The sequence below is a fragment of the Dermacentor variabilis genome, chromosome 2 (assembly GCF_050947875.1).
Source record: "Dermacentor variabilis isolate Ectoservices chromosome 2, ASM5094787v1, whole genome shotgun sequence".
In the NCBI taxonomy this organism is placed as follows: Eukaryota; Metazoa; Arthropoda; class Arachnida; order Ixodida; family Ixodidae; genus Dermacentor; species Dermacentor variabilis.
The window spans coordinates 245,700,503-245,710,963 of NC_134569.1; the positions used below are offsets into that span (position 1 = coordinate 245,700,503).

Sequence of the window (10,461 nt, forward strand, 5' to 3'; positions counted from 1 at the left end):
AGGTATTGGGCTTTAACTCAGGAAGAGGACCTTAGTGTTGAAGCAATGAACGACATTCTTATGGGCATCATTATGGGGTGTGCAATAGAAGTCGGTGGTAACTTGGTTAGACAGGATGCTGATAAGCTATCGCAGGAGACTAAGGATCTGATTAAGAAACGCCAATGTATGAAAGCCTCTAACCCTACAGCTAGAATAGAACTGCAAGAACGTCAAAGCTAATCAACAAGCGTAAGATAGCTCACATAAGGCAGTATAATATTGAAAGACTTGAGCACGCTCTCAGGAACGGAGGAAGCCTACAAGCAGTGAATAAGAAAATAGGAATAGGCAAGAATCAGATGTATCCGCTAAGAGACAAACCAGGCAATATCAATACTAATATGGATACGATATTTCAAATGGCTAAGGAGTTCTATAGAGATTTATACAGTACCAGTGGCACCCATGACGATAATGGAAGATGCAAGAGCCTAGAGGAATTTGACATCCCACAAGTAACGCCGGAAAAAGTAAAGAATGCCTTCGAAGGCATGTAGGAAGGATCAGGTAACAGCAGATTTGTTGAAGGATGGTGGGCAGGTTGTTCTAGAAAAACTGGCCACCCTGTATACGCAATGCCTCATGAGCGTACCGGAATCTTGGAAGAACGCCAATATAATCTTTGTCCATAAGAAAGGGGACGCCAACTACTTTAAAAATTATAGACCGAGCAGCTTACTGTACGTTGCCTGCAAAGTATACACTAAGGTAATCGCAAATAGAATCAGGAACACATTATACTTCTGTCAGCCAAAGGACCAGGCAGGATTTCATAAAGGTTATTCAACAATAGAGCATATTCACACTATCCATTAGGTGATAGAGAAATGTGCGGAATATAACCAACCCATATATCTAACTTTCATTGATTACAAGAAAGCGTTTGATTCAGTCGAAACCTCAGCAGTCACTACGGAATCAGAGCGTAGACGAGCCGTATGTAAAAATACTCAAAGACATTTCGGCTCCACAGCCACCGCAGTCCTGCATAAAAAAAGAAGCAACAATCCCGATAAAGAGTGGCGCCAGGCAGCCAGATACGATCTCTCCGATGCTATCCACAGCGTGCTTACAGGAGGTATTCAGAGACCTGGGTTGGAAAGAATTGGGGATAAGAGTTAATGGAGAATACCTTAGTAACTTCCGATTCACTGATGTATTGCTTTGCTTAGTAACTCAGGGAACAAACTGCTATGCATGCTCACTGACCTGGACAGACAAAGCTGAGGGGTGGGTCTAAAAATAATCTGCAGAAAACTAAAGTAATGTCTAACAGTCTTGGAAGAGAACAGCAGTTCACGATAGGTAGCGAGGCACTGGAAGTGGTAAGGGAATACATCTACTTAGGGCACGTAGTGAGCGCGGATTCGGATCATGAGACTGAAATATTCCGAAGAATAAGAATGGGCTGGAGTGCGTTTGGCAGGCATCCTCAGATCATGAACAGCAGGTTGCCATTATCCCACAAGAGAAAAGTGTATAACAGCTTGTCTTACCAGTACCTACCTACGGGGCAGAAACACGGAGGCTTACGAAAAGGGTTTTACTTAAATTGAGGACTACGCAGCGAGCTTTGGAAAGACGAATGATGGGTGTGACATTAACGGATAAGAAGAGAGCAGGTTCGGTGAGGGAACAAACGCGAGTTGGAATCAAGAAAAAGAAATGGGCATGGACAGGGCATGTAATGAGGACGGAAGATAACCGATGGTCATTAAGGGTTACGGACTGGATTCCAAGGAAAGCAAGCGTAGCAGGGGGCGGCAGAAGGTTAGGTGGGTGGATGTCATTAAGAAGTTTGCACAGACATGGCCACAATTAGCACTAGACCGGAGTAGTTGGAGAAGTATGGGAGAGGCCTTTGCCCTGGAGTGGGCGTAGCTAGGCTGAGGATGATGATGATGAAAGCCAACAAAAGAATCAAGGCAGGTACTTGCCTAGCTTCATTCTCTGCTCGCTTCATATATATATGGATATGCATGGAATGGTATAGACATATACGGGGCCAGAAAAATACATTCCTCTACTACAAGCCGGGCGTACGAGGCGATGGAAGGCTCGTACTGCTTGCAGCACATATTCTCCGAGGTATTTTTTTCGTGTGGTCATTTCACGTTCGTGAAATTATTCATAACGATCTTATTAAGTTAGAAACAACAGCAGATTCCACTGCACAAGTGAAAGAGGATACGATGGTGATAAACATTCAGATATCGTCAGACTAGGGAGTTTGGCCCTTGAGCTTCGTAATGACGGTTTACATTGGTGTCAATGGCAGGGTGGGGATTGAGAAAACCGCATGACACCACTGCTTCCTGAAATCAAAAAGCAAGGCATATTCCAACGTATTGGCGCAAATGGTGTTGCACTGCTCTGCAAAAGAAGTGCTTAGGCCTTCTGCTTTTAGATTCGAAACCACGGCACCTGAATGTAAGTTTGCCACATTAGTTATAAATTTGGGTTTCCGCGCTAAATATCAGGATTTTTACGATTTTATTTTTATATGAGCTCTTATAGAGGAGCTAGAATTTTACACTACCAACACTTCGCTAGCGGAAAATGTCATTGCCGAAATAGGCGTACCAAAATGTTTCACGAGGATTTGAAATATGGAGCTTTTGAAGCAGTGCTGAGAATGAATATGCTAGGGCGCTATAACGTAAAGCTATTCCAAACTTTTCTATTCTAATTCTGCAATCAGCCCTCCGCGATTGGTCAAAAAGTATTTGGAACCTTCGCCTGTCTGTCACGCGAGGTAACGAAAACCGCGATAGCTCCCCATCTGATATGAAGCGTACACACTGATTATGCATCATTGGACGAAACAAAAAAAAAATGTTATTTCTGATTGCACGCCTTTTAGCCATTAGCCCTTGGCTATTGGTCAAAAGCTATCGGGCATCGCCCACTTCACCTACCTGCCACGCGACACCACAAAACCACGAAATGTCACCGCGTCAAAATGACGTGTAAGAGTTAAAGTTGCCTTAATATGCCGAACAAAACTGAATTTTTTTTTTCTGTATAGCCGCCGGCTGATATTCCCGTTCCGAAAGGAATATAATATGTGTGCCGCCGATCGCTCAGGCGCTGGGTACTTGCACCTGCCGGAGAGCATTTGTTTGTTTGCGTATAATAAATTTTTTTGCGTGGCCGTGTAACATTTTCGAGCACTTTCGGCACGTTTACGACCTCATTCTGAAAACTGTTCTTTGCTGAGGATCCGTTTCAGCGTCATTCTTGAGCTTCCGTTGCATGCCGCCGCAGTTTTCGACCAGCCACCTCAAGCCAAGTAATGGAAAGGGGACCAATCGCAGACGCCGGCACCACGCTCTTCATCCGGTTATTTATTTTCATTGCACTAGCTCGGCCCCATCGAATCCCTCTCGTGATCCTCGCCTCTTTTCAGCCTATCAGATAAGACAAGCCGTTCAGTGTAGGCAAGGTTATTTGTTTTAAAGCAAACAAAAGAGACCTCCTATAAATGGGGAGAGCGTTTGATTGGTCTCTGCATGTCACCACCCGATGTTTGCGTCCGCGGTTACGCAAATTTGACATCAGCAGATTGGAATAAAACCATATAGGAATAGTGTTACGTTATAGGGCCCCTGCACTGTTACATCTCAGCGGTCTAAGCTATTTCCATTGCGATGCTACTAAAAGCGAACGAGGTCGCCACAGTCACTTTAAGGTGTTACGTCCATATCCTGCCGGACGATAAATTTTTTGCACATGCGCACCTTAGCAAGGAAGGAGTGCCTATCTCGAACACTTCCTTTTCCTACACGTGCCTAGGCGTGAATAAAAGCGGTAGCAGCTTCGCAACCATCACAGCGCACAGAGTCTGTCCGCAGAAGATTTCGCAGCCGACGACTTCCTCGGCAGCCGGGTTCGGTTACGACACTTCGCCGTTTCACGTGAGTGCCTTTGACGTTTTTGTGCCTGTAGAAGCCGTGTATTGCGTGAAACATTGCCGACGTCTGAAGTGGTCGATCGTTTTCTTGACCGCAGAAAGAAGACGTCCATAGTTGCTAGCATTTGAACAGCGGGCAAGCTTTCTCAATGCTTATTTTTTGAAAATGGCTATAAGCAAATCTGCGAGGAGGCGTGGAAGTTTCTGCTGGGACGGGTAACGTAGATACGTCAGATTTCGTTGGCAAACTAATGCGACGAGGACAAGCGCGTCCAATGTGCGGACATTTTCTATAGGGATTCATGAATCGCTGTCGTTTAATTAAAATAAATAGAATATCTCAAGAAACCTACTTAGTGTTATCTCAAGCATATTTCATAAACATTTGATCGGTATAGCACCACGGCAGGAAAGAGATAGAGGGTACACAAGAGTCGAAGTAGTGATATGGCCAGGCAGGAAGAGTTTGCAGCCTTCGTCACATATTCACCGACTGCCTCTTTAATAAGGTAACCTCGCCGAATTCTGACTCTCTTAAGGAAGAAATTAGTATGCGTCCATCCCTGCCCGCATGTTATATTCGAATTTGTATGAGAACACAGATATACTTTTTCATAAGTGGGAAACCCGCCATCCTAACCAAAAGCACGCCGAAAAGCCTAGATAGATGCATCTCTTGATATCAGTAGATAGCGTTAACACCGGAAACTGGAGTGCTAGTAGCCATTTCTTGACAAGGCGTGCCAAAATATACAAGGAGTTCTGCATCTGCTTGCGTCAAATGGATGTTTCGGGAAGTAAACGGCAGAAGAATGCCCATAAATATTCTCTTTTTGCTGTTACGCAGAAACATTCCTCCAAATCTGCAACAAAGTTATATCCTGTATCAATGCATGTTTTGTGTCTGAAAAAAAAAGTCAGCACCACGGCCTCATTACCATTTAAATATTGTCATTATTGCTTGCTTTGTTAGCTACTTCATTCCGTAAGTGATTATTTGATAAACTAACCAGAAATGAATGTTGTTAAGGGTTGCTCACACGGAGCACCACGCACGGTACTGGCTGCGCGTCCACCTCAGCTTGCGCGGCTCGGTGGCTTCTAGCTTCTCAAGCGAGAGACTCCGAAAACGGAATCACTTCGCTCTCTTTACACTCCAGGAAATTCTACGCGCCCGTCATAAACAGCAAACGAAGTGAGGCATGCAAGTGTCTCGTAGTTTTCTACATATCGCGTATCGGGCTACGCGCCCTGAAGGCGAGGAAGTGCGGGCATTAGCTGTATGTCTTTTCTAAGGATGCCTCGCAGTGCCCGTGACCAGACATGGTGCTTCTGCAAATTGTTGCAATCTTACTCAGCCGACCGTCGGCCATGCATTTACACCATTTGAGACGGGCTCTCTCGTGTGCTCGCCCTATTCATGCTCGCTAGCCGACATGCTCTTATGATTATCGATGTATGGGAAGCAAAATATCGATGTAAATTACTTTATTATTTGCAAATAATCTATATATTAAATCTACTAGCTCTTTCTGATTTTTTACACATTGAGCTGCGTCTTTTTCGTCTCCCTCTGCGTATATACTTTCTCGCAGTATTCCGATTCCGTTCTGTACGCCTCTTAATTTGCGATGTTATTTGGTCAGCCGAGCGCGAATCACTCAGGGTGCGCAAAGCAAAATGTTCTCTATTCTGTTCACAAAATCCGACATTGCAGTGGCTTTTCTTTCCAAAACCAGACACGCAAGCTGACATGCACCCGCAGCCAGGCGCATACGCACACACGCGGTGCTCCGTGTGGGGAGCGCTGTGTATAAACCCACGGGCGCATGCGTCTAGCCTAGAAAACATGAACTGCGGTTTGTGCCCTTAAAACAGGCGGACGTGCGTCGCGTTGGTAGCAAGCGTACTTCTTTGTGAATGCAGGACACAATATGGAAGCCCACGTCCTTCAATGTGCTGTGTTGTTGGCAGTTATCCTCATCGGTGTCACGGACGCTCAGGGTAAGTGACAGGCTACACAAGCGACAGATCTGCCAAATTAAAGCAATTTCTTCTGCTCAAGCATGTCACAATTAGTCAAGTTGAATTATTTCCGGGACGAGCTAGAATACCCACGAAGACTGCCCAAAAAAGTCAGACAGGGTAGCGCAAGTATTTGAGAGGTTAACATGTTTATTGGCGCGCATCTGCGGGAGACTAACCAGCGCAGCACCGCAAGTCGACAGCGTGGACGCAATCATATTTAACATTAAGTGGTTGATAGACGGATTCCATTGTGGTGTCCTTTTTAATGGAGTTGTTTCAATTACTGTAAAAAACTTCTTTTTTTTGGGGGGGGGGGGAGGGAGGAAGAGGAAAAGCACGCCAGTGTGGTGGCATATTTTTTTTTCGCTTACCTCTTTCCTACTTATTCTGCAGTTTCGCGGAGGTAATACGTTCACTCTTTTCCCCGTCGTCTTATAGACAAAATCTATGAAAGAAAGATACAGGCATGAATAAGCCAGGACGTGACAAAGTGTTTTAGTGAATTGACGCTTGGAAATCAAGTATACTCCCATGCCATGACTAGAAAAATACTTTATTTTTAAGTGCGTAGGCATTTGTATGCTTATTCAACAAGGAAACCCGCCCGTCCTTCCTTATTCACGTGAGACGAATCCTTATAAAAAAATAAAGTACAAAAGAATAAATTCCAAAGGAAAATCCTTCGCGGTGGTAAGCTTCGAACATACGAGCCTGCGCTCAGATTCCGAGTGTTTCACCCATTTGGCTCAAGACTTCTTTTTCTAAGATGGTATTTATTGCATGATGGATATGCAAGAATCGTACTATACGCGAGAAACGTACGAACACGTGCTTCGTGCTTCTATTTTTTTCAAACGGTCGTCTATTCGAAAATCTTTTTAACAAAATTCAAGCCCTAAATCGAAATTCCGCTGTCAACAATCACTAGGATTTAACTTTCTCTTTCAAATGGAACAAATTTCATTAATATCGCTCCAGGGGTTATCTCAGAAAAACGTTTTTGCGTTTTACAAGTATTTGAATCGACCGCGTCGGAGTTGGCCCCGAGAAAACTTCCTCTTAAGTTTCCTGTGCTTTTATAAAGAGAGATATTGACCTGCAACATTGAACCATAGCATTAATATGATACGCTCGGTATAACAACAATAAAAGCTTCGTATGACGTTTCCGAGAGCTTAATTCTAGCCACAACACCAGGTTTAGTGTGGAGCGGCATTGTTTTTTTATTCGTGTAGCAATGTGTTTTCGTTTTACTCACGGGTGTTTAGAGTGAGTAAGCGAGTGAGTAAAGGCTTTATTTGAAAACAAGGTATTGACGGATGACCTTTTTATTAGGCAGCCACGAGCCCCTAGGTCCGGGCGGCTTCTTCAGCTCTCTTGATGACCTTGGCCTGAGTGTCGGAGCTGAGCAACACGGCCTCCCACAGCTCAGTATTACTTATTTCGTGATTTGTGTGATTTCCCGCTGGGTACGACCACATAAGATGGAACAGATCCGCTTTTTTCTTACAATGCTTACATGTATTAGGGTATTGGTCCGGGTAGTAGTAGTGATAGGCTACGGGGTTGGGGTAGGTGTTGGTCTGAAGCCGTCTCCAAGCTACCTTTTGTCCCTTGTTAAGCGATTTGTGTGCTGGCGGTTACACTTCCCTGGCTAACCTGTAGTGCTGAGTTATTTCCTGGTAACTGACCATGCGATCCCTCTCTGATCCTAGCGTGAGCCATCCGGATGCTCGGTTGGCGAGTCCTCGAGCGGCGGTGTGGGTGGAATCGTTGCCGAGTAGGGAGGAGTGTGCTGGTGCCCAAATGATCTGGATTGGTCATAGGGGTTGGTTGGTGTCTAGTATGTGTCTTACGGGAGCCGAGACCCAACCTTTCGCAAAATTGCGTGCTGCTGCTCTGGAATCTCTAATAATGTAATGACAATGTGTGGAGTCTATTGCCAGGGCGATAGCCGCCTCTTCCGCTGTTTCAGAGCTTCTGGTGCGGATTCAACCACCAGCGCGTATTTGACCTGAGGAGTCCACCACTGTAGAGGACATACAGTTGCGTTCTATGTATTCTGCTGCGTCGACATAGACTACGTCTTAGAAGATGTTGAATTTCTGATGTTGGCCTTCGGACCGTTCGGCCCTCTTTTCCTTTTGAAATTCGGGGTGCATGTCTTTAGGGAGTGGATTAATTCTTAGATGGCTGCTATGATCGTGAGGAATGTCTACTTTAGTGCTTTGCATGGACTCCTAGTTGATGCCGAGATTCTGGAGGATGTTTTGCCCGGCGGCACTTTGAGCTAGCCTTTCGTATTGAGATATAAAGCGCGCTTCCACAAGTTTCTCGAGGGTGTTGTGCACACCTAGGGCTAGCAATTTAGCGTTGGCCGTTCTTATAGGTAGACCAAGAGCCTGTTTATAGGCCCTCCGGGTAATTCCCTCTATTTTCTTTCTCTCAGTCGCTTTGAGGCAGAGCTACGGTATGATGTAAGTGATGCGGCTGCGCACGAAGGCTTGTACCAATCTTATGAGGTTGGCTTCTTTCATTCCAGAGTGTCGGTTGGCAGTTCTTGAGATGAGTTGCAAACAATACATCTTTGTTTGCATCGGTTCACACAGTACGTAGGATCCGCATATTTTTTTTTCTAAACACCCGTCTGTAGACGCGTGTGTTCAACAAACGGGTGTTTCGGAAAAAAGATATGCGGATCCTACGCACTGTGGCAACCGATGTAAACAAAGGTTCCTTGCTTGCGTCACTTGGCGATAAGTGGCGGTCACGTTTACGGGGAACTTTTCGGCGTTTCCTAAAATAAGAGCTTGGTGAGTTGACGTTAAACGTTACTTTGCGTGCACCACTTGTGTTTGCCGGCGCCATCATTCACAGCGAGCGTGGAGTTTACCATTGTCGTTGCCTCACATGGCGCAACGCATCGTGGCGAAAGTGATGAACTTTAAAAAAATTATGAGGCTTTATGTGCGAAACCCAGAACATGATCAGGCATGTGGTAGTGTGGGACTCCAGGATAACTTTGACCAACTGGGATTTTTTACCTATGTCAAAGTGCGCAAGCAGTATGCATTTCGTCCAGGTCAAAACGCGACTGCCGTGGTTGGGATCGAACCAGCAACCTCTAGCAACGCCTCAGCCACAAAGCTACTGCAGTAGGTACAGGGATGTTGATTTGATGGGCCGCATTGACGCCTAGACGCTTCGGCGCTTTAATGGAGCTTTGCCTCTGCAAGCCCTGCGTCAGTTGTCCTCGTCACAAATTTGCATGGGGGCCTTTTTTTAACTAATGGTAGAAACGCACTGCCTTTGATTAGCTTTATCTAGTTTGTCCACAACTGCCGCCGCGTCCACTAGCAGCGTGGCCTTGGTTTCTTACACTGCCTTGTTCTCTTTCATGCTTCCTCCCACGTATACGGCCGGCCATGAGTGAAGAGTGGCAATGCTGTTATTCAGTCACGACGGCTCCGGGTCGACAGGTTGTGCCCATGCTCTGCCTCCCTCCTCTCTATCACTCGAACTGCCTTCCTTCTGGAGTGTTGCGCTTCACTACAAAGGTAATCGCTACAGCGCGTGGAAAGCTTTTTTAGGGAGCTGACAGATAAGTGGAGCAGTCTAGAAACTATTTTGGTGACGCCCAAGGAGCTAAAGATGGCGTTGTGGCGACGAGAAGGAAAGGTCCAAACAAGTTCCTAGCGTCGCTTTTCTTCTCTGCCACGCTCCTGCTATGTATATACATGCTCTGAACGCCCCCCTGACGCGGTGTTCCCGACAGCAGCAGCAGTTAAAATGTCGAAGGCAGAGCCAAAGAAAGCTGCGCTTTTTAACTGCAGCATCGTCGTACTGCGCTTTCCCTGGCGCTGATGTCACACATTCGTGTACGCAGGTGGTTTCCTGGAACGCCCATGCAGTCCTCGCGAGGTGTACCTCCAGTGCGGCACTGCCTGCCCGCGCATTTGTGGACGGCCAGCACGCACCTTCTGCACGTACCAGTGCGTGAGCGGGTGCTTCTGCGCCCGTGGATTCATCCGGACGGCACACGGAAACTGCATCCCCGAGAACCAGTGCTACTATAGAGGATGAACAGTATTCATCGGCATAAAAGCATATTTTTTGCCTACCATGTGCGACACAGTAATTTCGCTCGAGCGCACGACGTAAATTACTCAGCCGTCCCGCCTACAGTGGCTCTGTGTGCTTTTCAGAGTTAAAAAACTAACGTAACGCGAATCAGTCCAGCCTTACGGCGTGAATATCTTGGTGGCGTGGGGATAGTTACGCAGCGTTCATTGCAGAGATGTCACAAAAGAAGACAGAACATTTATTTATGCCGACACCAATCACAATCTTCTTCTCCCCTGACAATTTTTTCAGTATGGAAGTGCTTCGATAGCACAACAGGTATAACATTGCGATAAAGATGTAGTCAAGAGTTCGACGAAAGTACGTCTGGTCAGGTAACATCATGATGAAGAAAT

General features: G+C 45.9%; 1 protein-coding gene across 2 annotated transcripts; it reads left to right on the forward strand.

Annotated features, from left to right (window-relative positions):
• The first annotated feature begins 3,854 nt into the window (after nucleotides 1-3,854).
• LOC142573213 (chymotrypsin-elastase inhibitor ixodidin-like) lies at nucleotides 3,855-10,104 on the forward strand. Of its 2 annotated transcripts, XM_075682804.1 has the most exons (3): nucleotides 3,855-3,959; nucleotides 5,882-5,959; nucleotides 9,870-10,104. In XM_075682804.1, exons 2-3 carry the CDS (start codon nucleotides 5,890-5,892, stop codon nucleotides 10,064-10,066), a joined length of 267 nt encoding a protein of 88 aa, XP_075538919.1. In that variant the 5' UTR covers nucleotides 3,855-3,959; nucleotides 5,882-5,889; the 3' UTR covers nucleotides 10,067-10,104. The 2 variants fall into 2 exon arrangements, with proteins under 2 accessions (XP_075538919.1, XP_075538918.1); XM_075682803.1 differs by lacking the exons at nucleotides 3,855-3,959; nucleotides 5,882-5,959 and adding an exon at nucleotides 8,714-9,540.
• The last annotated feature ends 357 nt before the right edge of the window (nucleotides 10,105-10,461 follow it).

What these genes read in the sequence shown, in the direction of transcription:
- LOC142573213 (XM_075682803.1), top strand. Translation starts at nt 9,426, where the DNA reads ATGCTGTTATTCAGTCACGACGGCTCCGGGTCGACAGGTTGTGCCCAT. An exon ending in TGTTGCGCTTCACTACAAAG is followed by an intron (nt 9,541 to 9,869) that starts GTAATCGCTACA and finishes TCGTGTACGCAG; the next exon opens with GTGGTTTCCTGGAACGCCCA.